The sequence below is a fragment of the Syngnathus acus genome, chromosome 2 (genome assembly GCF_901709675.1).
Source record: "Syngnathus acus chromosome 2, fSynAcu1.2, whole genome shotgun sequence".
Classification (NCBI taxonomy): domain Eukaryota; kingdom Metazoa; phylum Chordata; class Actinopteri; order Syngnathiformes; family Syngnathidae; genus Syngnathus; species Syngnathus acus.
The window spans coordinates 24,988,672-25,016,645 of NC_051088.1; the positions used below are offsets into that span (position 1 = coordinate 24,988,672).

General features: G+C 42.5%; 3 protein-coding genes and 2 long non-coding RNA genes across 8 annotated transcripts; 3 read left to right on the plus strand and 2 right to left on the minus strand.

The window, feature by feature from the left end:
- Positions 1-530: 530 nt before the first annotated feature.
- Positions 531-12,016, plus strand: dnmt3bb.1 (DNA (cytosine-5-)-methyltransferase 3 beta, duplicate b.1). Its single transcript, XM_037246220.1, has 22 exons — positions 531-716; positions 3,350-3,452; positions 5,936-6,080; positions 6,445-6,521; positions 6,608-6,727; positions 6,854-6,997; positions 7,240-7,398; positions 7,470-7,577; positions 7,795-7,936; positions 8,011-8,133; positions 8,414-8,458; positions 8,527-8,606; positions 8,883-8,995; positions 9,208-9,391; positions 9,475-9,559; positions 9,629-9,774; positions 9,873-9,963; positions 10,670-10,818; positions 11,124-11,209; positions 11,299-11,368; positions 11,443-11,561; positions 11,808-12,016. Exons 1-22 carry the CDS (start codon positions 709-711, stop codon positions 11,947-11,949), a joined length of 2,439 nt encoding a protein of 812 aa, XP_037102115.1. The 5' UTR covers positions 531-708; the 3' UTR covers positions 11,950-12,016.
- LOC119119778 lies at positions 1,491-5,511 on the minus strand. 2 transcript variants are annotated; one of them, XR_005097390.1, is made up of 3 exons: positions 5,227-5,511; positions 3,327-3,534; positions 1,491-2,290 (listed from the first exon to the last, which is right to left on the minus strand). It is a non-coding gene; the product is annotated as an uncharacterized LOC119119778 (long non-coding RNA). The 2 variants fall into 2 exon arrangements; XR_005097389.1 differs by lacking the exon at positions 1,491-2,290 and having other exon boundaries at positions 3,245-3,534.
- A 2,313-nt stretch (positions 12,017-14,329) lies between the features above and the next one.
- On the plus strand, positions 14,330-22,613 carry LOC119119700 (DNA (cytosine-5)-methyltransferase 3C-like). 2 transcript variants are annotated; one of them, XM_037246230.1, is made up of 19 exons: positions 14,330-14,440; positions 16,181-16,346; positions 16,978-17,031; positions 17,198-17,308; positions 17,569-17,646; positions 17,726-18,088; positions 18,353-18,397; positions 18,486-18,565; positions 18,994-19,106; positions 19,189-19,372; positions 19,464-19,548; positions 19,681-19,826; positions 19,903-19,993; positions 20,109-20,257; positions 20,325-20,410; positions 20,850-20,919; positions 21,210-21,331; positions 21,471-22,053; positions 22,097-22,613. In XM_037246230.1, the coding sequence occupies exons 1-18, from the start codon at positions 14,438-14,440 to the stop codon at positions 21,664-21,666; spliced, it is 2,142 nt and encodes a 713-aa protein (XP_037102125.1). In that variant the 5' UTR covers positions 14,330-14,437; the 3' UTR covers positions 21,667-22,053; positions 22,097-22,613. The 2 variants fall into 2 exon arrangements, with proteins under 2 accessions (XP_037102125.1, XP_037102126.1); XM_037246231.1 differs by lacking the exons at positions 17,569-17,646; positions 22,097-22,613 and having other exon boundaries at positions 21,471-21,705.
- LOC119119776 lies at positions 15,886-17,835 on the minus strand. 2 transcript variants are annotated; one of them, XR_005097388.1, is made up of 3 exons: positions 17,750-17,835; positions 17,184-17,297; positions 15,886-16,201 (listed from the first exon to the last, which is right to left on the minus strand). It is a non-coding gene; the product is annotated as an uncharacterized LOC119119776 (long non-coding RNA). The 2 variants fall into 2 exon arrangements; XR_005097387.1 differs by lacking the exon at positions 17,750-17,835 and adding an exon at positions 17,506-17,522 and having other exon boundaries at positions 15,887-16,201.
- LOC119119745 (microtubule-associated protein RP/EB family member 1-like) lies at positions 22,500-27,766 on the plus strand. The gene is made up of 7 exons (XM_037246333.1): positions 22,500-22,641; positions 24,414-24,555; positions 24,724-24,869; positions 24,943-25,144; positions 25,225-25,334; positions 25,415-25,567; positions 26,919-27,766. Exons 2-7 carry the CDS (start codon positions 24,435-24,437, stop codon positions 26,961-26,963), a joined length of 777 nt encoding a protein of 258 aa, XP_037102228.1. The 5' UTR covers positions 22,500-22,641; positions 24,414-24,434; the 3' UTR covers positions 26,964-27,766.
- Positions 27,767-27,974: the final 208 nt, after the last annotated feature.

Consider the following 27,974-nt stretch of genomic DNA (forward strand, 5'->3'; position numbering starts at 1 on the left):
TTCCTTGTCTGGGAAACCCAATCAAAAGTAATGCTCTTGTAATAACAGATTTATTAATTTGTTAGTACAACCGCTAGCAGCTCAACATGTTGTTTGCTCCATGACAGACCCTGGGAATAAAATGAATATATAGCAAAAACAGAAACTGTTGATTCTTTCTTATTCACAAAATTGTGTCGGGTTTTGGGGGCACGACCGCAACAACTTATTAGATATTAATCACGCAATGTTGGTGACCCCACTAATAGCATGTAAACGTTGAAGTGTGTTTCTAGGGAAGATGTATGTATGTATAATATATGATACATATTACAATTTAGGGGGAAAAAAATATTTAACCTATTTTACAAATACATTTATTTTTTAACCTCATCTACTTCCTGCCCAACCTGTCCGCTTGAGCAGTGAACACAAAAGTTCCGCCACACCTGGCGTAACCCGAGGCCAGAAAGTTCACCTGCGGCGGGTTGGCTTTTCCAGCAAGAGACTAGAGGACGCCCCGCCTGCCCGAGCCCGCCCGCCCGCCTGCCTGCCTGCCACGGAGGAGGTGGCGAAGAAGTTGGTTCTGCTGAGGAGGATACTCATTACTCAAAGCAAGGCAGAGAGAGAGAGAGAGCCTATAGCAAGTTCCCACTGCGTGATCAACTCGTGCGCTACAACGTTCACTTGTGGAACACTTGCGAGAAAACGCAAGGCTTTTCTTCCTGGATGCTTATGTAAGTGTTCCACCAACTCGCATATATTCCTGATCATGTCCACCTGACTGTTGTCGTGTAATTGTCGCGTTACGACAATTGTTGCTTGCATTCATGCATGCATTGTGCACAATGGGATCCACATGTACACACACACGCACGTGTCTTCCGACATGTTCTTGGTGCGCTCGCTGCTTTTCGAAGCTAAGTCAATGAATGCGTGTCTATCTGAAAACTTGTGTGGAAACCACGGCGCAACTTGAGGAAGCAAATCCACGCTGTATTTGGTACAATTGGCCAGAGTGGAGCACGGGCGGGCAAACTTGTGCACAAGGGGCCAAATTTGAAAAATGGATGGGCCCCGGGTCTATTTGATGTTCTGAACTTTATACTTCGTCTTAATTATTGTAGTCACTCGCGCTTGGTGATAGGACCTTAACATAAACTCTGTTTTTGTTAACCACTTTTTCTCATTGTTGTCTTTATGACAAGAAAGTTGGAAGACAGTCACAGATTTAAAGACATGGTGTTCATCTATGTTTTGCTAAAGCAAAGATTGAAAACTACTGACCCAATGTATCTTCTGGTTTGCAAATATCATGTACAAGGCTACTTTGGAAACAACTTCAAATATGCTGCCAGTGTACTTAACTGTTTTCACAATAACAATTTTCCCCCTTCAGTTTGTTTATTGTTTACACTTTAAGTAAACATAAATTAAAGAGAATTAAATATATTTTAATCTGCTAGCCTAATGTTAATAATCTTTTTTTTTTTGCTCTAAACCTTGTCGCTAACCTTGCAGGAACACAGTAGATAACGTAACAGCTCTCACAATCATATCCTCTGCAAAGAACAACTAATATTAGTGTTGCACTGACGAGGTGAGAAGAGCTGATGTGTCTCAATGAATCTGTGTACTATCTGTCTTATTAACCCGAGGTGGCCAACATGGGCACACTAGAAGAGGTAGCACAATCGTAATTCAATGAATGCATTGTGACAGAATTATATGTAATTACACTGGAATTTGACTGTCTGTTTTAATGAAGTATATTATCAACTGCTATTGTTCCTCATTAATATAGTGGTACACAGGTGTAGCGGCTCTTTACATGTGGTACATGCAGTAGACACATGGCCAACTACAAATACATCCAATTTCTTTTTTCAACCTCAGCTAAATGAGATTTAAGACTGTGTAAAGGGGGCGGGGCTTCACGCCCATGTGACACAGATGCAGGAAGTATGTTTTTGCTCGGCAGAGTCACGTGGCACGCCTGCATGAAGAATGTCTGCCATTTTGTGGAGTTGACCGACCATAAAGTGATCCCAAAGTACATGGCTGATGAGGAATGTGGCCCCAACGAGAACCCAAGCCCCCCTGACACACACACACACACACACACACACAAATTGAATTCTGCACACACGCACTCACGTTTAGGAAGTGAACAATCGCCTCCATAATCTCCAGCCAGCAAACTTTGATGTGGGGCCCCCCCATTCCCTTTCTATGGATGCCCCCCATCCCTTGATGGGCCCCTCTTCGTCCTCCATCCTTCCTTGGCCTCTCCACGTTGTTGCGGCCACTCCTTTTGTAAAAAGTACAAAATTATAACTCTGTACTTTGACAAAACCATCGATTCCACAAGATGGCTCAAAAGTAATATTTTTATTTCTTTAGCCTGAGCACAAAAGCAGCGAATAGATGAGATTTTCAGTGACAAGAGGATAGTTTGAGGTTCCACAAAATAATTACACATACGCGCATGCACACACACACACGTACACCCACACACGTATACACACACACACGCACACACACACACACACACACACACACACACACACACACACACACACACACACACACACACACACACACACACAGAGTCAAGTGTTGACATATGCTTCTCATGTGCATGCAGGCTGAATGTAATTAATCCTCGCACAATGCAAAGAAGAATGTGGCACGAACACACGATGGTGTGTTTGTGGATTTTTCTTTTGTTTTATCAAAGGTTTATTTCGACATGTCAGCGCTTGTTTCCTGGATTTCTTCAAGTCAACGGGTCACTTTTACCAATGCTAAAAGTACAGACCAGAGTCGCTCAACTCATGCGGCCTTTCACAGTTAAATATAAGTAATAGTCATTAGTAAAATGCCAATTCATTCATTAAAATGTGATATTTTGTGACAAATAGTAGTTAGTTAGTTAGTTAGTTAGTTAGTTAGTTAGTTAGTTAGTCAGTCAGTCAGTCAGTCAGTCAGTCAGTTAGTTAGTTAGTTAGTTCATTTAATAATGATGTATTTGTTTCATTTCATTCATAAAATAGTAATTTTTTTGAATCAATGAATGAATAAAAGTACCAATGCTGTCCTATTGGTTTTGTCTGTTGCTGTGTCAGGAAATTAGAGATAGAAATAATTATTAAATGCACCAGAAAGGGGAAAAAATGATGTAAACAGATACAAAATTAACTTCAATGCTATCATTTACATATTTTATACAATGAATTATCTTATACATATTTGACATCATCAATTCAGTCACATTTCAAATGTTTATTTTGACAGCCAGCTACGTTCAATACTTTTGACCAAAGTCAGAAATTGAGTGACATCACTGGTTTGATTGCTTGACTGACAGGTTTGAGAAGGGGTCGTCACCACCATCGGCCACAGCGACAGCGATGCCCTCTGATCAATACTCTGCTGTGGCCATGGAGACCGGCAACAACATGGCCTCCATGGTGAGTCTGCCACCGAGCCATATCGTCCGCATTGCATTCAGGCTGGTGTGAAGTTCGGAGCCAAGTGGCACTGCTCCCTCATCTGCACCAGTGTAATTGTCATCAGTGGTGACCTCGTTAGTATACCAATTTAGCAACCTGAATCACGAAAAGCACTAAGATTTACATTTGTCCTACCCTCAGATGCTTTTTCTGGTAACAGTCACAAAATGCTAAAATGCTATTCGTAGCTTTGCTAACATTTAGCTCGAAACCTGCTAAAGCTTTTTACGTCTTGTTGCGTATTTTGAGCAGAACTGAAAAACCGTCTTGCTAACGTCGCTTGGCTCATCTTTCACTTTAAGGCATAGGGGACAAACTCAAAGCCCGGGGGCCAGATAGGGCCCGCCACATCATTTCATGTGGCCCGCAATGACAAATTGGCAATTGACTTCATGTGTCAATACTAAAATTGCAAATTGTCTTCACTTTTAAAAAATACAGATATTGCTAGCAATATTTATTACCGTGCATCCTTTTGAAATATTTGAACAATTTTTACTAGGGTCTGCTTTCAAAGCTCATTATTCATCAGTTTGTTGTGTAGCCTGTACTGTATATAATATGACAGTCATAATGGCCCTCCGAAACTACAATGCGGCCCGCGACAAAAATGACTTTGACATCCCAGCTTTAAGGCTTCACACAGTGCGTTTTTGTGATAGCCGTTGGCGTTTGTTCCTCTTTTTCACTCTCGTAAATCACTTTAGTCTGGAAGGGGTGTTAGCCGGCCGGGGTCTGCTTCCTTTCTTTCACCATCTGCTCCTATTTGTTTCCTGCTTTCAACAGCCCTCAAATGTAAAATCTTGACGAATGTGGTGAAACATGGATCAAGCTGTTGGGATTTTTGACATTTCGCCCATTGTGAAATAACAGCACGTTGTGAAACAGTCAACTTCAAAGGTTTATAGCAAGTCAAATTAAGTTCACCTGTAGAAGGTTATCGTGAATTATAAATTCATGCCAAAATTTGGAATATCCCTAATAGCGGCCTCTTTGCAGTCACAGGACATGTCACCGCGTTCAGTTAGCATTGCACGCTACTTTGAATGATTTCATCTTATGCCCTGAGGTTTAGATTGAGAATAGATCAACTGCGAACACATGGGTTCTCAAATGTAGAATTCATGGAAAATTCCATTCAAAGAGGTCATTATTAAATCGTGTAAATATTTTAGGAACATATACCGTAATTTTCGGACTATAAGTCGCGGGTTTTTTTTCAAATTTTGGGTGGGGGGGTGACTTATACTCAGGAGCGATTTATATACATATATATGGTTTTTTTTTCACTTTTTTGGGCATTTTATGGCTGGTGCGACTTATACTCCGGTGCGACTTATAGTCCGAAAAGTACGGTAAGTTGATCAAATATACTTTACATTCAGTTGGCTATTCAATTTCATTCTCCTGAAGACCCCGTTTACCCCATACCAGAATGGCTCAACCCAACCTGTAATAGGCCACCTACGGAGTATCACCCTTGAAAACCTAAAGATTGTGTTCATCATTTTTTTCAAAACAGATCTTTACTATGTTCTCAAAAGAAGACACTTGATGTTGATAATCAATTTATATACACAAATCTTTTTAAGTTCAAATGAAAAAAAACCTCAAGAACCACAAATAGCAAGATGGCAGAGTTGATAGCATTTTGCCATGCCAGTTGATTCAATGCTAACATGCTAACTGTCATTATAGCAAGTTATGAATCTGCGGAAACATCTGACTGCACCTGTGCTTCTGTCTAGTTGTCCCAATCAGATATGGAAGTGTCTGCTCAAATATTCGGAGGCGTTCCTCAAGAATGTCTTCTCCGCATACATCAAACACCCCAAGGATTCCTCTGTTTCAGCGTAGCACTCGAGCGACCATCGGATGTGTCATCACGCATGCAGCCAAACCAAATTGTTCCGCTTAACTTCCCGAGATCACATTCCTGAGTCGCGGCTCTTTCTTAGCATGCCTCTCTTCAAGCTAAAACATGTTTGTACCTCATCACCTTTGGCCCTACGTAATACACTGTAGGAACTTCATTTAGAAAGGATATAATGAAAGACTCGTTAAAAAAAGGATCAATGACAATGCATTGATACTTATACGATATACAATTGTGAGCAAGGAGCAAATAATATCATACTGTGTACTGCTTGTACATCCAGGAGTTACTACATGATGATTTTTTTTTCACTACATCCAATGCTGACAACTTTTCTGGCTGCTTTTCACATTGTCTATTGATTATTCCTCGTTACATGTATTGGAGTAAATATTGAATCGTGTGTTGTTTATCTCGCGATTACGATTCTGCTGACTATTCTTTCTGTGGTTCACAGTAAACTCTGTATCCATACTACTATAAACTATACAGTGTCTATTTATTAGACAGCGCTTACATACAGATAATGGTATATGTATTTATTTATTTTTTTGCACTGCCCAAGGCGGAGGTCAGCCCGCCACCGCCCGAAGGCCTGTTGGAGAATGACAGCGGCGTGGAGATGACCAGTGAGAGCAGCCCGCTGGCAGGGGCCGAGCCACCGTCGCCCTTCAGCCCTAAACAGAACGCGGGCGCCTCGTCACCTCGAGGTATCTGAAATCATTTATTCCGAAGTCAACCTCCATTTTTTTTAATGACATTCTTTGGCTTCAGATTTAATTGAATTGTTTTCAATTCATTGCTGTGTTGCTGTGATTCCAAATAAATGATATTTTCAAAGTTATTCTATTTTGTTTTCAGTTTGTTACACTTTATAATGATCTGTTTGAATCTAATTGTAATTTCATTTGTGTTTATTTTGATTGATTTGGTATTGGTTTTCAAAATGTATTTCAATTGATTTCATTTAATCTTAACTTATTAAATGTTGGGGGGGAATAGAATTTGATTCCCTAACCCAATGAAATGTAACGAGTTCTTTATTCTTTCAATTCCATTTCTTTGCCTCCTCAGACGATAACGTGAATGTGGAAAGAGGGACCAGGAAGAGGTCCGAGGGCGAGCATGGCACCTGGGACCCGTATAGTAAAGTATGGCGGGCGTAAGCGGACGGCACAAGTCTGCGTAAACCGACGCTGAATTTGCATCCACCGACACATGTTCTTTGTGTGTTCAGAACAAGACTCATCTGGCTTTGAGAGAGAGGCCGCTTGCCCGAACCATCTTCCAGGCCGGTCTGATGCCACACGCCAAACCTCGCAGACAGACACGAAAACATGAGCTCATGGCCACTATGGTGAGAATGCCAACTAGAATAGAAAAAAACTGTCATCAGTGGTGCAAAACGTCTTGGTCGGTCGGCATGGCTGTGCTGGGATACAAGAATCTGGTGGAGATGTTACTCACTCTTGCCTTCCTCCATCAGTGTGGCAGAGCTTCGCGAGCAGTCTCACCCAAGGAGGTCCCTGAGGTGCCGCGTCTCGACTTGTCGGAGAACGACTCCAAAGACTCAGCCCAAAGCAGTGGCACCAACACGTCCGGTTGCGACGCTCACATTGAATATAACGTAAGGACGTGATCGACGGACGTGGGCTCCAGACAGGAGACCTCACTCATTCTACTGTGAGATGCCTCACAGATGGGCCAAACTCACGTCACGACTTGACAAATATATTCGTGGGTGGCAGTCAATGATTGGATTCCAGTTGCCGACGATAAATGTGCCAGGCGGTGAATCTTTTGATGAAAGGAATTCAATTCATTCCTCTGCTTTTAGAAGACCGTACATGAACTTCTGGGTGTCTGCAGGACAACAAGGGCTTCAACGTTGGTGAGCTAGTTTGGGGAAAGATCAAAGGCTTCTCCTGGTGGCCCGGCATGGTGGTGACCTGGCGCGCGACCGGCAAACGGCAGGCCAACCCCGGCATGAGGTGGCTGCAGTGGTTCGGGGATGGGAAGTTCTCCGAGGTGAGGAGCGCAAGATGCAAGCTCGCAACGCTCCTGACACCAGCCGACTGACCCTCTTCGTGTCTTTGCAGGTCTCCGCCGACAAGCTGGATTCCATCACTGCCTTTGACAAGTTCTTCAATCAGGCGTCTTACACCAAACTGGTGTCCTATCGCAGGGCCATCTTCCAAGCTCTGGAGGTGAACTTCACCCTCACACTTCTAGACAGGAATCTCTTTTTATTTGATTGTTGTTTCTCCAAACGTTGAGATTTTGGGTGCCCATGAGATGAGTGTAAAACCTGCTAATGAGCTGTATGCTAACCAGCTAATTTAGCATACTTGCTGCTTACGATAGACTTGCTAGCAGCGCATTCATGAGATGATTGTATGCTGTGTTTGGGTCCTTACGGTCCAGATGGCCAGTATTCGGGCCGGCAAGAAATTCCCCCCCTGTGAGTCCGACAATCCCGACGAGGAAATTAAGCCATTAATGGACTGGGCCCAAGAAGGCTTCCTGCCAAAAGGCCAAGAGGGGCTCAAACCCACACCGAGCGCTGGTGAGCAGATGTCGATCGGCCAACGGGTCCTGGTGGTGTGACTAGACCGTGCGTGTGTGTGTGCGTGCGTGCAGATAGTGCCGTGCTCGACATACAGGTCCTGGACGTTTCACTGCCCGAGTATCCGCCCAGTGCCAAGAAGCCCAAACTGAGCGTGTGCAAGAACAAGCCTGGGCCGGAGGAGTCGTACAGCAGAGGTACATAAATGATACCTTTTCATCTTCCATGATTTATTAGAAATGATTTATTATTGTTGAGTAGATTTTTCCTTCTTTGAATTTAAGAATTGAAACGGCATCCCTGCTGCTAGTTTAAGAAAGCAGAGTAAATAAGACATTTTCCCAAGAGGAATGAAAGTGAAGTGGAAAAAACATTCCAATTAGAAATGGGATTTTTGTGAAAATAAAATCTGGATGTTTTCATTTGAGGCCGTATTGCTCGGCCCGCACACTTGACAGGTGTTTGTGCTCCTTCCAGAACAAATGGTCAATGAAGTCCTGAATAATAAACGAAGTATAGAAGGTAAACAATTCTCTCACTTGACACACTTTCTATACTGCACGCTTATCGAGAGGCTTTGTGTGCGTCAGAGTTCTGTCTCTCGTGTGGCAAGATGAGAGCAGCAACTTTCCACCCGCTCTTTGAAGGAGGCTTGTGCCAAACATGCAAGGTAATATAATATAAGAATGCAGCAGCAACCACGCAAAACATAAACTAGCCGTCAGGCTAGCATGGGAAGCTGACATCATTACTCACTTATCTTCTTGTTATCTTTTTCTTCTTCTTCTTCTTATGATGCAGCTGTGGTTGTTTTTCAATGGCTCTATGGACTCAAATGTACATTCAGTTGTACAAAATCCCAATCCACATCCTTTGTGCACAAAAACGTAATCCATCTCAAATGCTAGCGATCAAGTGAAGCTAACCCGAGTGGACTTTTGTGTAGGATGTGTACTTGGAGACATCCTACATGTATGACGACGACGGCTACCAGTCCTACTGCACCGTCTGCTGTGGCGGCCGAGAGGTTCTGCTGTGCGGCAATGCCAACTGCTGCAGGTTACGCACACAAAATAATATTCACCTGGCTTACAGATATGTTTACGTGCAAAAACATCCACGTACAAATTAGAGTCCGACTAACCGGCCAGCCGATTTTACTTACCCATTTTTGTGTGTGTGTGTGCATGTTAAGACCAAGATATTGATATTCTATTCAAACACAATACAGGGAGTAAAGACTTTCCCAACAATACAATACAATACTGCAGGTGTTTCTGTGTGGACTGTCTCGACATCCTGGTGCACCACGGCGCATCAAACAATGCGCGCTTCCTGGACCCTTGGCGCTGCTACATGTGCCAGCCGCTGCTAACGTACGGTGTCCTCAAGCGGCGCCACGACTGGAGCGTCAAGCTGCAGGAGTTCTTTGGCAACGACAAAGGACAAGAGTTTGTGAGTTGCATTACGGCTTATCCCAGCGACGCAAGATTGAAATTGAGCATGATTACTTGTTAACTTGCTGACTGACCTTCCAGGAGACCCCAAAGATTTACCCGGCAGTCCCAGCAGAACAACGGCGACCAATCCGAGTCCTCTCGCTTTTTGACGGCATCGCCACCGGTAAGTGCAGCGTTACAGAAAAGCCTCATAAGCGAAGTGATCACCTCGGTTGTGTGTTAATGCTCGCAGGTTACCTGGTCTTGAGGGATCTGGGCTTTAAGGTGGACCAGTACGTGGCGTCTGAGGTGTGCGAGGATTCCATCTCTGTCGGCGTGGTCAGACACGAAGGGAAAATCCATTACGTCCATGACGTCCGGAACATCACCAGGAAAAACGTGAGGGCCAAAATGTTGACAGTGTTGGACACCATGTTGGATGGCACTTCTTTCAAACTCATCCTCCATTCTTTTAACACGGTGCTACTCTTCCTCAGATTCAGGAATGGGGACCATTTGATCTGGTCATCGGTGGAAGTCCGTGTAATGACTTGTCTATTGTCAACCCAGCCAGGAAGGGCCTCTTTGGTAAGTCGAGAAATACGACGTGACGACCATGGTGTACTTGAGATACAGTGAAGAACCCCTGCTGTTCCTAAAGGGCACAGACATGCTGCCAACAGCGAAAATCCGCCAGTAATTAACAACACTCTAAAAGGATTTTGGAATTGCCTCTTGATGCCCCAAAATGGTCCAAAAAAGAAAAACACAGGTTCTTACTCGGGTGCTTGTGTTATGTCTCCAAATATTCAGAGTGGCGTAACTTAAAGAAGACCTATTGGTATTCCTCTTGCATTCATTACCTGTATTTACTCCAGCCTATTGCAACACAGACAAAAGAAAAACCACCAAATCATCAACACCATACATGTACACAATCATAAAGTGGTGTTACACAAATCAAATTCAATTAGTCAACACAAACAAACCACTTTCACCTGAGGGCCATCGGCAGTATTAGCTAGCATAACAGCCTAAATAGCATGCTAGCACAAACTTGCGTGACATCACACAGAAACAAAGAAAAACGTGCAGTAACCTGTTGTCTTATTTTGCTTCATCTTACAGCACTTGACACAGCTGTGGTTGTTTTTAAAATGATCTATACATCAAGTGGAAATCAGTAAATGCTGATCTTTGAATCCATCCATTCTCAAAGAAGTCAAATGTGATTTAACAATGGTGCAGAGATGTGGTAGTGAGCTGGGTTCTCATGAGGGTTTTGTCATTCCAGAAGGCACAGGGAGGTTGTTCTTTGAATTTTACCGTCTGCTGAGCGAGGCCAAGCCCAAAGAAGGAGAGAACCGTCCATTCTTCTGGATGTTCGAGAATGTGGTCGCCATGGGTGTCAACGACAAGAGGGACATCTCACGATATCTGGAGGTGAGAACCTGGCTGGCCTTCTTAACATGTACTTTGTTCTCCTCTTTACATTTTGCCACAAAATCGACTTATACACACTACCGGGAAATAGTCACGAGCATACAAATAAAGGCCATATCCCGCTAATTGATTTTATGCCAGCAAGTAGCCTTTACCAGCGCCTAGACTTCACCATTGCCAGAAAATGGACACCAATAGATAGACACCACCTGTCACCAGCTTGAGTATTGTTTTGGTATTGTCCATCTGTGTTCAAAATTATTCCTAACATTGTTTTTTCGAAATATCGTGTGCGTTTGTTGCAGTGTAACCCCGTAATGATTGATGCCATTGAAGTCTCTGCAGCCCACCGGGCTCGATATTTTTGGGGGAACCTGCCGGGTATGAACAGGTGCGAAACAAGGTTCCAAAAACGATGGGCCAAATACTGTAAATGTTCAGCATATAATATTTACATTGACATGAGTGTATCCATTCTAGACCACTGTGTGCTTCTGGGATGGACAAGTTGGAGCTCCAGGACTGTCTGGATCACGGACGAGTTGCAAAGGTGAGAATCAAGCAAGTGGGACACTCCCCCCCTTTTTTTTTTTTTCCAAAACGAAATGTCGTCTTGTTTTTCAGTTCGGCAAGGTGCGCACCATCACCACACGCTCCAACTCCATCAAACAGGGGAAGGACCAACACTTCCCAGTCTTGATGAATGGAAAGGAGGACATCTTATGGTGCACTGAGCTGGAGAGGTAAACACACTATTTTGATGGTAGCTTTGATTAGGGTTGCCAACTCAAGTTGCGTATTTTTTGAATGATGCTAACACAGGAAAAAGTTGCTATCCAGAAGTTTTATTCAAACTATCAAAATGAACTTATATCTAAAACAGAAACCAATGGTTGGCAACCCTAGTTGTGATGAGCAGCTTCATCCTTGCATCCTAATGTTTACAGAGGAACAATTTAGGTTTCTAATGTTGACAAAAACTCTTTAAGGATCTTCGGCTTCCCAGTCCACTACACGGACGTGTCCAACATGGGTCGAGGTGCTCGGCAGAAACTCCTAGGCCGGTCCTGGAGCGTCCCTGTCATCAGGCATCTTTTCGCACCCCTCAAAGACTTCTTTGCCTGTGATTAACCAGCACAAAGAGCCCACATGGCCCGCAAACCATATACTGTCATCATCATGTTGAGGCCAGAACCAGCAAACAGTCAACTTTATGTTACGAGGAAATAGCTGCAAAGAATTACCAACAAACAGATACAATCTCTTACAGCACATTAGTCCCAGCACAGTGCCCTCACCAGCACATAGTCAACACCCATTACCAAGATATTTGGATGCAACCTGTTACCAGCAAATTAAAACCCATCAGCAACATATCAAGGTCATATTCAGGTCATAGATTTGACCTCAAACAGGCATTAAACATACTCTGGAACCAACAAATTTAGGACTGACGCAGATTTCACAGCACCAATTTTCATCAGACACTGACGTTAGCAGGAAATAGAAAGTTAGTTTCAACGTCATTTCTTTACTAGGTTGGTGTCACCCTTTAGTTTGGCCAGTATCCCTTTGTTCACTTTTTATAGTTGATGCTGAGGATAGTTTAGGTTTTTGTGAGAAGAGCTCGAGCAAGCATTGATAGCAATGGAAGATAGTGACCTCAAGGGTAAGCCACTTTTTTTTTCAAGAACATTTTAGCTGTTCTTCTTAACGTGGCGGGGAGATAGATGTTTAAAAAAAAAACATTTTATTGTGTTTTTAGCGTGTTACCCTGAAAGGCCTCCACATTACAATACTTCAAATAAGCCAATGCAAACAAAAAGCAACATTGAAAACATTTGTGTGTTTTTATGACCCAAATTTTGCTTTTATTTTGAAGCCAATCTGTTTGCTGTTATGTCATGGCAAAAGCACTCAGTATTCCGTGCCAACAAGCATGATGTTGTCCATGCTGAAACCTTTCGTACTTGTTATGTATAAGTATCATAAGTGAAAGATTTTTTTTGCTGTTACCAAAAGCAAAGATATATTACCTCAAAAAAATCTCCCAAGTTTCTCTAGTTATAATCACTGGAATGTGTTTTCAGAATGAAAACACAAAAAAATGTTCGATTCACAGTGTGTGTGTGTGTGTGTGTGTGTGTGTTGTTGTTTCTTCTACCTTTAAGGGACCTAAAGAACTGTTTACATGTTTCACTCATAAAAATGTTCTAGTTGTATGATTCAACCTGCTCTTTTGGATTTTTTTTTTTGTAGAACAATATTAATCTAAAGAATTATCATAGAATTTCCAATTCTTTCTTGTAACAAAATTACAAATACGTTTTTTTATTTTGCATTTTCAGGACTTCATAGTAAGCATAAAACAAGTTAGCTTATTTTTGATACTACTTTTTTTTTACACAGTGACTCATTTAAACTGTTAGTGGAAAAGCACTGTTTGTGTATTTTTCTCAAGTCTTCTGTGGTTTGTTTTCAATAAAAGGCAGCTCTAGCTGAATTCAAACAGAATTTTGTCCTATTCTCTCATGAATAGATGGATGTGGAAGTGTGAGCCTCGGACAACATACGTTTTCTGCATCACTAGGGAAAAAAATCAGTTATGGCTAAAGAATCTTTGTCGACTTTGAGAGCACCTGCCTGCCAACTGAAGACTAACAGAGGATGGGGCAAAGGCCAGATAGTAAATCAACTAGTGAATGGCTTCAACAGAATATAACAAGCCTTGTGGAGCGGCCTGTTTGAGGTCGTGACCTCACCTAGATTACGATTCCATAGCAAGAGTTTACACCAGTAATCCTAAGAATGTTGCTGAATAAAGCAATAAAGCAGACTTTGACTTTTGACTTTGAATTGAACCAGTTTTGTTGAGAGTGCTTCTGACCATTGTGCAGGTGTGATATGCAAGTATAGGAAACAATTGCTTGCTGCAGAGGAAGACTCAAGTCATCGCTTATTAAATTTAGCTTACGTTTCAGTAGACTGTTTTAAGACTTGAAAGTTTACAAAAGTTCAAAATATGCTGGATGACCAATTAATGCAGAAATGTACTACTGCATGGAACTCACTTGACAGAATTCAGAGGGGACTCCATTTGCTTGATTTTTGCCACAGAAACCTGAAGATTAGGATTTATTTTACATCTGACATTTTTATGATGTTCAATAAATGATCGTTTTATTTGTCAAAGAAAACCTTTTATATTTTTTTCATAAATTAGATAAGTATCGGCGTAATTCCAACTGAGTCTAATACTTTTTCGCGCAACTAACACGTAACCAGGCAGTTAACCACTGCGAAGCTAGCCGCTGTTAGCATTATTGTTATCGCGAGTTTTTGGTTAACATCGCCGTCTTTAGTGTAACATCGTCGACCATAAAGTCAGAACTGATGGTTATTTATGACATTTTATAACGACCAAGGGCGAAGACATTTTCGTGGAGGTGATAGAAATGGCGAAAACACAATTTACAACAGATACTGAACTCGACGGGTGGTTGGCGGAGGGGTGTGGAGGTGGGGCCCGGGCCCGGGCCCGGCCGGGGCCTCCCACCTCCTCAGGCCTCCTCAGCTTTGTGCTGGTTTAAATGTCCAGTCCACGCGGTGAGAAGCGGCCATGGTAAGTACGCTAACATGCATTTTCGTAATGTTTGTTGAAAAGTGGCCATGTTGCCAAACGCGTTTTATTTCGTGCATTACAAAACAACCGCATCAACAACTAAACCGGAATAGTTGCGTATTTGAATTATTTTTGTGTTGCGTAAATGAATAACTTCAATACCCACAAGATAAACGTTCTTGGTAAGGGGAGTAACTTTATTTCCTTGAGCGACTAGCGACATTTTACACCATTGCTTAAGCATGTTAATTTGATATTCTGTAAATGACGCTTGTTGATCAAGATCGTTTCGAACGTTTGTTTTTATCCCATTTCGTTTGCAAAACGTGTCACGTTTAGTTGAAATGCGTCTCATGTGCTTGTTACTCAAGTTTGCTGACAGAATTTAATAGTTATAAGTTTGTTTTGCGGCGTTGTTTGGATCGACATTCTTTCACTGTTGCGCTTTTCGCTATGTTGTCTTTTGGCGTCGACAACATTGGCGGTCATCTGATTTGAGTTCAGATTAACTACTTCACATTGTTTGCAAACGCGAATGTAATCTGACTCCGAATCAGAACACAGAAGGCGCGTAATCTTATTGATTCTATTGGTTACTTTGCTGCCCGCGTTGATGTGATTGGCCGAGAAAGTGACTTCCGGTACTATGACTTCCGGTCTCCAACTTTCCCTTTCCGCGAAGAACGCGTCATGAAAGGCTGGCGTGTGGATAAACAGTTATAATAATCCACGGACAAATTTGTTTCCTTAATGTACATACATTAATTTATTGTTTTAAAAATGTATGGTGCGTGTATATTGATTACTTATTTTTAAGTCTTTTTTGGAAACGAACCTAGAAATACCCGGATGGCGCTTGTTGTTAACCTTTGTACGAAAACACGGTGATCCCTCGCTACTTCATGGTTCGTTTATCGTGGCTTCACTGCATCGCGGATTTTTTCCAGCCCAAAAAAGTTGTTAAAATAATAGTTCTAAAAACATATTTGCAGTGTTGCAGTTGTTATAATAATAATAAAAGAGTCCTAAAATCATATTTACAGTATGTATACTTTAGCTACATCTACAAAGGGTGCATAGCGCTGCTATGGTAACTTGTGACCACTAGAGGTCCCTATTTAATCAAGCGTAACAACAGAACGTCACATCTACATATGTTACACCCACACATGCGTATAATATTTATATTTTTGATATTTATACAATATTTTCTGTATGTTATTTATACTATTAATGTATTATTTACATGTTTGAAACTATTATTTAATGTTCAAATAATAACATATGCTCTTAGATGGTTTCATATACATTTATTGACACAAAAAATGTACAGATGAGAGGGTGACCCTACTTCGTGGATTTCACTTACTTTTGGTTTTGGAACCAATTATCTATGATAAATGAGGGATTACTGTACAAAAAAAACCAAGACTCGCGTTATTTTTCTTTTGGGGCTACCTTTTCATTTTGTCATCAGTCACAGAAATAAAATAATTTTGAGAATATTTATGGAAACAAGGCGGCTCGTGGCACGTCCGCCTCACAACTCAGAGGGTGCAGGTTTGATTCCACCTCCGGCCCTCCCTGTGTGGAGTTTGCATGTTGTCTCCGTGCCTGCGTGGGTTTTCTCCGGGCACTCCGTTTTCCTCCCACATCCCAAAAACAACAGCTTGTCCTCTCCCATGATGCGGCTTGTGGTCCCTGCAAAAAGTTAGTTCCAACAATGTTTTCCTGTTGAAGGTTCACACTGATGCCTGGGTTCTGTCGGGCAGTCGAGAAGAAGAAACATCCAAAGCGTTACCTCCAACGCACAAACTGCTGGTCAAGACCCAGCAACAACAGCATGAAGATGTTACATGGGACTTGTGTGATTCAGACTCCTCAGGTTACACGGACCATTCATCTGGTGGGACTTTTTATTTCATTTGTTCAAACCAGCACAAATATTAGGCGCCCCAGAAAAAGTCATCGTCACAATTTTATTTGATATCCGTAAAGCGTTATGTATAAAGGAAAAACATTTTAATTTCAGCAAGTAAATTTCTAATGTTTTGGCAATATTTTCAGAATAAAATTAAATGAATAAAAACTGTTCTATCTTTTCTGGGAGAATCTTACAAGAGTAAGACTTTTTTCTCCAGAAAACAAAATTTCAGTCTTGTAAGTTTTTTTTGTTTTTATAACACATGACTTAGATCTCATTTTCCCTTTCAAAATAATTTTAATCTTGTGAAAATAAGACATTTTCTAGATGAATACAACCTAAATCTTATCATTTTTTCTTCAGAAATATATAGTAAATCTTTTATTCTATCAAAAAACACGTCTGTATTGTGCAAGAACAAAACACTACAAACATAGCATTTCAATTTAGTTTTGTAAAATTGAGATTTTTTTTCTTGAGAAATCACTTTAATATTGGAACAATTATTTTGAAAACAAGTATTACACAAATTATTGTTTTCTCTGAATTAATTTTATCCTAATATTGTGACAACGATTAAACTAACGTGTGTGTGTGTGTGTTTTTTATACAGATGAGATTGACGTCACAGAGGAGTTTCACATCAGGAAACCTTTCCAACCAAAATGTAAGACAAAGGATCCGTCTACAGCACCGTAGACCAATCCAAACATTTTAAAAAGATCTGTAGAAAGAATTGAAACATCACATTTACATTGTAGCCTCCTTAACAGAAATGAGGAAACGTCAATAAAAGGTCAGGAGTCAACAGCCGCTCACTTGTCTGTTTGCAGCTGTCCCGGCTGCAAATATATCTCCGCCGGAGTTCATCTATGTGCTGAGCAGTGACGATGAGAAAGAAGATAACAACGATGACATGTCCGACGCTGCGGCCTGCGGGAGTGGTACGAGCGTGCATCTTTTAGCTTTTACCACAACACCAAAACATGCGATGGCAACATTTGTTTTGATAGGAACTTTCAATAATGACATCATGCTCAAGTCAAATGTGTTTTCCGGGTGTGCAGAAGTCAATCACAATTAATTGAGCTGAGTCGCAAGGCCCATACAGACAAACAAGCATTCGTATTCAAATTCACACCTACAAATGGACAACTTCAAATTTGAAAAAGTCAACCTGACTCGTGTTGTGGGAATGTGGCAGGAAGCTGGACTACCAGGAAAGCATGGAGAACAAACACAAACTCCACCCCAGATGATTCAAAACCAGAACCTCAGAACTGTAAAGCTGATATGCTCATTGCTCGTCCACTTTGCTTGCCCGCACGCAACTGTAAAGTATTGTCATGTTTCTCGTGAAGGTGCGCCAAACCCGGACAACAGACCCAAAAAGAAGAAACTTCAAAAGAGAAAGTCCCGCATCTCCTCCAGAAGCCTGCCGCAGAGCCCGCCGAGCGCCGCCGAGCAGCAACGCAAGAAAGGCGTCCCCAATAAACGATCCATAATCGATTCAGCAGAGAAGCGGGAGAAAGACGAGTACGACAAAGGCAAAGGTGGTCAGAAGAGGTCCAAGGATGTAAACGTTCCGTGCGGCGCCGCCGCCGCATCGTATGGCGACCACTCTTCCGATTATGTGCCTAAGAGGAGGTCTTCTGCCAAAGTCCAAAATAAGGTCAACACGTCCAACATTGACCCCTACACTCAGCCCGACCAGACGCGCCGAAGTGAGTTTTTGATTCATAGTACGAGTTACATGTGTTCATGTTTTGACCTATATTTTTTATAATTCGAGTTTATATATTTTTTCATAGACTAGAGCTTAGTCACTAGACTATATAGATGATATCATTGTAATTATATTGTGTATTTATTGAATTATCAAATACAGTAGGAGTTGCCGTACCTCTGACGCATTTTAAGTTTAGTGATTGAGTCTCTATTGCCATTTTATGAGCACATTAAGAAAAAATCTTTATATGTGTGCGCAGGGGAAACAATTGAGAGGATTGTGGACATGAAACTAGACATTGAAGGTTTGTGTGTTCCATCAAGAAAATCCATCCCGTAACATCTTTGCCAGCGCTTTGTAATAAAATGACGTTTCTCGTACTCGTTTCGCAGGCTTCTGTTTGTGTTGCGGGAGTGACGAGGTGGAGACCTTCCACCCTCTCTTCAAAGGAGGTCTCTGTTTGCGCTGCAAAGTAAGCTTCACCTCGACGGGTGGCCGGAAAATGGTGCTTGTTATGTACAGTGGATTGGTCCAGCTGATCACCCGTCAACTTAAATCGTGTTGACGGCAACAAACGAGTTCGGGTTGGATTCGAAACCCCTTGCTTCCAGCTACGCCAATTGTTTTCATTTTTATTTTAAATGGTTGACCTGAATCTGAAGGGGGCACTATTGAGTCAAACGTATTTGCCAAACGCCAAAGAAATGGAGGAAGAAAAAAGTAGTCATAGCAACTAAAGTGGGACATATTTCGACACAATTTATAGCAAGCCTATTTAGTCTTAAATTAATGTGAGTTGAAAATCCAACACAGGACAAACTAAACTGAGATTAAGTGCCTAATCTCAAAACCTGAATCAGTCTCACTTCTCCTCTCCAATCCCGCAATGTTTTTCCACAGGACAACTTCACAGAGACCTTGTATCGCTACGACGACGACGGCTATCAATCCTACTGCACCATCTGCTGCTACGGCTTGGAGGTCATCCTGTGTGGGAACGGCGGCTGCTGCAGGTCCGTTCCCCCCCCCCCACGCGTCCTCCTCATCCGCACTTTTAAGACCTCTCACCGGCAACTATTTTGTCTCTGGTCCAAGATCTTACTGCAATGACTGCCTCAACATCCTGGCGGGCCACGGGACCTTTGACTCGCTCAAGCATGTGGACCCGTGGGTCTGCTATATCTGTCAGAACCACCAAGGTCACCGTGCCCTTCTTCCCAGAGAGGACTGGAGCATTCGGGTCCAGCAGTTCTTTGCCAACAACAGCGCCATGGAGTTTGTGAGTCTTGGCTCGATATCCTTTGTGGCCCGAATTATAGCAGCAGAGAGTAATTGAGCTTGTTGTTGTTATCTGTCCTCTTCCACTATAGGAGCCCCACCGCGTTTATCCGTCCATCCCCACTAACCTACGAAGACCACTCCGAGTTCTCTCACTCTTTGACGGCATTGCGACAGGTCAGCATGTTGATTCATATCGCTTGACATGAATACAGGGTCCGGCAAAATGATCTGACACATTTGTAGGTTTCATAAAATGCAAATCAATTCACGGAACAAAAAAAGTTTGATCTTTTATCTCTTTCACAGGGTACCAGGTGTTGAAGGACCTCGGCTTTAAGATCCAAACCTACATCGCCTCTGAGATTTGTGAAGATTCCATCGCCGTCGCACACGTCAACCACGACGGCAAGATCATCCGTGTTGGCGACACCCGCTGCATCACCAAGAAAGTTGTACGGTCGCACGAATAAACAATGCTTGACATAAAGAGAACCATCCAATTCCATTAAACGTATTCTTGCCTTCTAGATAGACGAGTTGGGACCTTTCGATTTGCTGATCGGCGGAAGCCCCTGTAACGACCTCTCCATCGTTAATCCCATCAGAAAAGGACTCTACGGTGTGTCCATCGACTCAATGACTGTTTCTTTGGGAGACAAACAAGCTCATCGTCTTTTGAACCGTGCGCTCTTCCTTCCTTCCTCCCTCCCTCCCTCCCTCCCTCCCTCCCTCAGAGGGTTCAGGCAGGCTCTTCTTCGACTTCTACCGCATCCTGCAGATGCTCAAGCCCAAAGAAGAAGACCAGCGGCCCTTTTTCTGGCTCTTTGAGAACGTCGTCTTCATGAACATACACGACAGAGTCAACATTTGCCGCTTCCTCGAGGTTCTCTTTCCCATTCTGTCGTCCATTCCCCCCCCTGTTAGTTCAACGCCGCTCTCTTGATTGACAGTGCAACCCGGTTCTGGTGGACGCCGTCAGAGTGAGCCCCGCCCACAGAGCGCGTTACTTCTGGGGGAACATCCCGGGGATGAGCAGGTGACGCTTAGAAGTGGGGGCACATATTGATAATCTCCTTTTCCCAAATAGAACAACTTTAATCTTGTAATGTGGCCAACTTTGTTATTGTGGGAAAAAAGTACAACTTTATTTATTTTTTCAAAAACAATGATATGATGCGACCTGAAATAATATAACAGGTACTTTATGATTATTGTAGAAAAAAATACTATTTATTCTATTTTGGCTTTACTCTAAAAACCAAATTCTTGTTTGTTTCAGGAACTGTTACAATAAAGAGAGATCCATTTTGATTGTAGTAGTACAACGTTTTGAGAATACAATACAATTTTATTTTGGGAAGAAAATAATGAAACAATCCAATTTCAATATCATAGCATTGTAACCTTTTCTTGAAAGAATTACATTTATTCCATGCTCAGAAATGTTTGTATTTGAGTGATGTTTTGTCTTCCAGGCCCATTACAGCCTCCCAGAGTGACAAGTTGAGTCTGCAGGACTGTTTGGAGCTCGGCAGGGAAGCCCGGGTCAGTTGCTTTAAGACCACGCAGGCGACTTTATTCTTCTAATGTCTCATTAGTCACAAAAATTTGTAGAAAACTTTGTAGCGGGGTGACGCATATCAGGGGTTAGAACAATTTTGCACAGTGACAATTGTCTGCGCTTGTGTAAGTTAGCTGTCCTAACATATTAACAATTGATATTTTTCCCATACTGGTTGTTGTATTGTGTAAAACTCATATGACACCTAGTTCATGTTTGACCCGCTATTGATCAGCTGAACTGCAAAGTTATTGTTTTTGATGTCTCTGTGCAGTTTACCAAAGTGAGAACCATCACCACGAACCCAAACTCGATGAAGCAGGGCAAACATGTCACGCTACTTCCAGTCCTCCACCAAGGCAAAGAAGACATTCTCTGGATCACCGAACTTGAAAAGTACAAACTACTTGTGTGTGCGTGTGGTTGTGTGTGCACGCGCAATTATGTGTGCTTGTGAACCGGTCAGTGTGTGTTGATGTTGTATGCGTGGCAACTACCTGACTAAAGTTTGCCGTCGTCTGTGACCCTTTCTCAGGATCTTTGGCTTTCCCAAACATTACACGGATGTGAGGAACATGAACCGACAGCAAAGACAGAAGGTGCTAGGCAAGGCTTGGAGCGTTCCCGTCATCCGACACCTCTTCGCCCCACTCAAGGACTACTTTGCTTGCGAGGAGCTCACGCCCAGCCCGGCCACCACTACCGCCGCCTATGTCCCTCCGCGGGAGTAGCAGCTCGCCTTGAAGAGAATGACGCTTCTGTATTTTGTTTTTTAAAAAAGGGAATCATGTTGGCTCAAGTCTCGAAGTTTTCTTGACGTGAATTTTTGTTTGTACAATCTTAAAAGGCCTAAGACAATAGTGTAACCATTGGCTTAAGTCGACTGCCAACAGCTTTTTTTTTTTAATCTTTTTGTTTTACCTCAGGGAAGAAGAACGTTTACAGAAGAATATATTTATATATGCATAAAGTTAGAAGAACGGTGTCTGCAGGGTAATGTGATACCAAGGAGAGAAAAGAAATGGAACACTATGTAAAAAGGCGAATGATATATTTGGAGATTTTTTTTTAATAACCTATAGAAATGACCTCTAAGGTAAAGAGTCACTACAAAACGTGTCTACTGTATGCCATTAGACAACTCCAATCAATTGTAACAAGGTTAACAAAGGCAATCTAAAGCTACTTTTTTTTTTTTACTTGAAGAAATGTTTAGTCTGAATGTCTATTTCCAAACATAGCATCTGAACACGCAACAATAAATATGACAAATGAAAGTTTTTAGAATTTACAATAGTTTTAAGGAACATTTCCCACCTGTCGCTCAGAGGGCCAGAGACCACGTCACAACTTTGTGAAGAAACTGAGAAAATATTTTTTGAAAAATAAAATGAAAAAAAAACAAGAGAAATATTCTGAAATACACCCAACGCCCCTCAAAAATGAAACTATTACAAAAAACAAACGAAAAAAATCCTAAAAACTATCCTACCCGCTTGTGTGTGTTTGGCCCCTTCGCGCCGCTAGGTGGCAGACGATGAATCCCATCCTGTTGGCGTTAACATTTAAAGAAGACAAAGAAGAAAGTGGAAATAAAGAGGAAGAAAAAAATACCTCCTCAGATTTCTTTCACCTTCCGCTACCGGTGGACTTGAGTTGGACCGAACCGCTCATAACAGAGCAGAATAGACCAGTACAAACTCCAGGTGGGTTCTTCGCCGGCTGTGTCAACTGTCCGTCAAGCTGCTGTTGAAGTGGACAGCGGCCGGCCGGCCAGCTAGAGGCAGGGGGAAAAAAGGCGTCCGTTTCACTTCCCTGTTTATTCAAAACAAAAATAACAACTCTCGACTCACACGTATAATACGAGGAAATCTTGATTTCAGTGGAAAAGAATTCCAAACGCGCAAGTTGCTCGCAAACAGAAAATAAAGTCCGAGCAACATTTTCGGGCGGACGGGCGGGCAATCGTCATCTGTCTCGGGAGGGTTTAGCATTGTCGAGCTAACCGGTTAGCATCGCGGCCCTGTTATGTGTCAGTGAAATCCAAGTGGTTCCTTTTCAAATTTGCCACAGAGCCAAATATACAGGCATAACCAGCATTGAAACGATTAACCTGCTAGTTCATGCTAATTGTTACAGTTGTGTCATAATAATCATCATTAATTTGTTCTCGACATTTGTCGAAGGACCGCCCCATATTTGTAGGCAAGACGTGACAGTGCGGGAATGCAACGTGTATGTGCTGCTCTCCATCAAATAACGACACAACCTTATTATTTCGTTGTTTTGTGTTGTTTTTTCCCCCCCCGAGATAATTAGGGCTGGTCGATATGGTCACAAATTATGCAGTCGTGCTTTAATTTGACCCAACACTGGCAGTATTCTTACATGACTACAAGGCCCATCTCATTTTCAGTTTTTTAAAAATAATTTTGGTTACCCAAAACATCTTGAAAGGTGTCAAAATTAATCAGTTATTTGATGATTAATCAATCATCAAAACAAATCAACAACCGTTCTGATATTCGATTCATCGCTTGAGCCTTTGTTTTTGTACAAATCTCTCTGATTTCATCCTCTTAAAAGTCAAAGTCAGCTTTATTGTCAATCCCTTCATATGTCAAGACACACAAAGAAACCGAAATTCCGTTTCCTCCATCCCACGGTGACGAGACATACAAGTAGGCGACACAAAATTTCGTATATATGCATATATAAATATGACGATTTAATATTTAGCTAGTTATGCTTGTGTTTATTCATTGATGTTTATTCATTTATATATATATATATATATATATATATATATATATATTATTATTTTTTTCTTTCTTAAACACTTGAATAATATTTGATGTCACAGCACTTTGTTTGTTGTGCACTTTGATTATACAGGAGTGGAGCTCCTTACAAGCCCTAGGCTTCGTCTCCCTCCCTGCACTGTTATTTGTTATAATAATATGTGCTAAACAATAAACTAAACTAAAACAAAAACAAGAAGGCACAAACCATAAATAATAAATAAAATAAAATGAGCGATGAATAAAAACAGACCAATAACCCATTGAATATGAGGGGCAAAACCGAGCCAGTGAGCATACAGCAAGAACAGGACGCTACGCTGAAAGGGGGAGCGAGTTCAGGATCCTAACAGCCTGGAGTACGAAGCTGTTGGAAAGTCTGGTGGTGCGGGAGCGCAGGCTCCTGTACCGCCTCCCAGAGGGCAGAAGTTCAAACAAAGAGTGAGCGGGGTGACTCACATCACTCACGATCTTGGTCGCCTTGCGGGTGAGATGGGAGGTGTAAATGTCCTTCAAGGAGGGGAGAGAAGCACCAATAGTCTTACTAGCCGTTTTCACAATGCGCTGCAGGGCCTTCAAGTCTATCCGACCACCGTGGTTATTTGCGGTGCTAACGTCAGCGGAGGAGGAACAGTGTTAGCAATTGTAATTTGACATTTCCCATGTTTGCCCTCCAGGGATCTGCCTACGAACAAACAATGGCTGTGAACGTCTACTCCACCTCGGTGACCAGCGAAAACTTGAGTCGCCACGACATGCTCGTGTGGATCAACGACTCGCTGCAGATGAACCTCACCAAGATCGAGATGTTGTGTTCAGGTGAGACCGGCTCGAAGCGTTATTTGTCGTACCGATTGCGGCTGCGTGGCCAACATTTTCCGAGCGGATGACAATAATTTGCGAGGTGTGTGTTTTGAGCTGCGAGCGTGGTCACGGAACAACTTCAAGGCCTAATATCTCAAAGCACGACTATATTTGTTTGTGTAGGTGCCGCCTACTGTCAGTTCATGGACATGTTGTTCCCGGGCTCTGTTCCCGTGAAAAAAGTGAAATTTGGCGCCAAGCTGGAGCACGAGTACATCCACAACTTCAAGCTCCTCCAGTTCGCCTTCAAGAAAATGAACATCGACAAAGTAAGTCGACTCTTTCCCAGAGGCACGCCTAATATTTGAGGGGAGGTGTTCTGTAGAAATGTTCCTCTTTCAGATCATACCAGTGGACAAGCTGGTGAAGGGCAAGTTCCAAGACAACTTTGAGTTTGTGCAATGGTTCAAAAAGTTCTTTGATGCCAACTACTGCGAGAGCGAGTATGACCCGGTGGAGGCCAGGAAGGGCCAAGAGGCGGCAACTCCACCCAACGCCGCCATGTCGGCCCTCAACAAGCCCCCAAAGAAGGCCATCGGCCGGAGTACGCGTCCCGCTTGTCAAACACATCATCAGGTTTTTTTTGCTCTCCTGGTCCGTCTCATTTTTCATTGTTCTCCTCAGCTCCTCAGAGGCCACCGGTTGCCAAAGTCGCCCCTAAAGTGGTGCCCATCAACGCCAAGAAGTCCGCAAGTGCCACCGCCAACAAGGAGGGGGCGGAGATCCAGTCAGAAGTAAAAAAAAAAAAGTTGTCTAAATTTTTGGTGTTGCTCCTGCGGTGTGACTGTGATGATGCTTGTGTGCCGACGTACAGCTGGAGGAACTCAGGTGTACGGTTCAGGACATCGAGAAGGAGAGAGACTTTTACTTTGGGAAGCTGCGGAACATTGAGCTTATTTGCCAGGAGAATGAAGGCCAGGGTGACCCCGCACTGCAGAAGATTGTGGATATCCTGTACGCTGTAGATGTGAGTCTTTTTTTTTTTTTTTTTCCTGTCCCTAATTATTTTTGAATGAGTTAGTCGGGCCGCACAATATATATAAAATATTTCGGCATTGGGTGGGATTTTTTAATTTATTATTTTTTTAAAATTATTATTTTTGAATGAGTTAGTCGGGCCGCACAATATATTTAAAAAGAATATATATATCGGCAGACTGTGCGAGGAGCTTGCTCTTCCTCCCGGCAATGGACGAGTACTTGCGACTTTAAGCAGCTGCTGCGTCTTTATTGTTTCTTCTCTTATGATGCCGCCGGAAGTAGTCATGTCAACTTAATTCACTTTGAACAATAACATCAGCAAGGTGTGCATTAAACTACCAGGATGGCATCTTCGGCTAAAGATGTCGGATTACAGTTAAGTCTTCTAAGACAAACTTGAACAAAAACTTAAACAATAAGTCATTTGATGACGTTACATCATCCGACTGCGGTTGGGTGACTTAAAGCCCCTCCCCCGCTGAACACAGCTGTTTACTGTCTCTTATACGGCACGACTGACTGACTCCTCTTTCAGATCATCCCAGTGGACAAGCTGGAGAAAGGCAAATTCCAAAGACAATTTTGATTTTGTGCAATGGTTCAAGAAGTGCAAATATTGCAACATTTTGAGTGTCCGAACAGAATGTTGTTTGTTCAGAGTACACCCAAAACAGAGTGCTAGTGTGCGCTGTCGGCGCTCCTCCAAACGGGGGCACAGTGCGTCGGGCAGTCCAGATGGAAACGGTTCAAGCATGAGCTCCTGCTGAGCACATTGCGGCTATGAATGCGTGTGTGAATGGGAGACTTGGTCAAAAGCTTTGAGTGCAATGGTGTTAATCAAAAACATGATAGAAGTGCATTTGGCATTTTCCATTCCTATGCTGGAAAATAAATAAAAGCATCATAGGATGACGCCCCAAAAAATCTGCCAAAAAGTGAGGCCACGAGAGGTGAACCGTGTACACCCATATCTTATATTACGTATTTCGCAAAATATTAAAGGGGAAGTCAAGCTCCATTCCTGTATTCTGATTGATATTGTGTTTGTGGAATGTGAATTAAACAGGCAAAATCCAGATGTTTTTATCCATCTAAGGGGGCGGCCATTTTGCCACTCGCCGAAAATGACATCACAGTTGCCTGCTTCCAGCCAATCACTGCTTTTCTGGAACTGGCAAACTGGTTGCCCGCTGAGATGGATAAAAAGGGGTGAATTCTGGCTGATTAGTTCTTGCAGCAATCTTGATAGCAAAATGCATTTGCATAATAACACTCAACATGTGTGGATCAGAGATTTTTGTTTGTTTGTATTCATTCTACACTCTGGCTTTCTCCAGGAGGGCTTTGAGATACCAGAAGCTGAAGAGCAGGAGGAGTTTTAGCATCGGGAGAGCACGAGCTGTTTTTTTTTTCTCCCCCGCCCCTCCAAACGTCGTCGCCGTGACCGATCTTCGACGTATTCGCTCAAGTCTAGTGCGAGCGGCCCAGTGATGCAGCCGCTGGACTCCCAACTCTTCTGTCAGTAAAATACTCTTCCTCGGCGCTGGGAAGTGTCTGATGTTTTTATCACATGAGTGTAAGAAGGTTCTGTGTGGGTGTGTGTAATTGTATGTACTGTACTTTTACTTTGTTACTGACTGCCACTCTCAATGTCATTTGAAGTTGTCACTCAATTCACAAACCGGGTTGTCGCCCTCCCGTTTTGACATTCCCAACTGGTCCAATTATTCCAAAAGAAGCCAGTCCCCATAATTGATTGGATTTTTACTCTGCTAATTCTCATTTTCTGTTGGATACGTTGGTCTCTTTTGGTGTGGGTCCATCTGTCAGTTTGGTCTCCGCTCTCACTCAAGAGTCATAAGCCGACAGCCATTTCATTTGTTGCAATGAGTTCTAGCAGGTTCAATGTTGTGTGGTAATTTTACTGTTTGTGCGTGTAAAGATAGTATTTGTATCATCTGAGGTCATCCTCCAAGCCCCCAGCTGAGGACTTTCTTCAGCGTCTGGGTGGCAAAAAGGTGCAAAAAATTTGAATGCGTCGATCAAGACAGTCCTGCCAAACCCTTGAGACGTGCAGCAGTCTCATGCTTTGACGGCCTTTAACCAAGTGAATGTTGCACACAATCAGACGGTGCCTGCGTGTTTTTTTTGCCTTCTCATAAATAAATAGACTGTTTGCAACTCATTTTCTCATCCTATGTCGTGGGGGGGGGAGGGTACTCTGCCAAGTATTTGTGCACAACAGTCCTAACTTGATGAATCGTGATGTGGTCCAACCGAAAGAATAGTAATCCCGTGCCATTCCACTTGAGTTATTCTTTCAGTAGTGTCTGAAGATTCCACAAGATGGCGCCAATGTAACGAGGAAACAATCCAAAGAAATGGACTTAAAG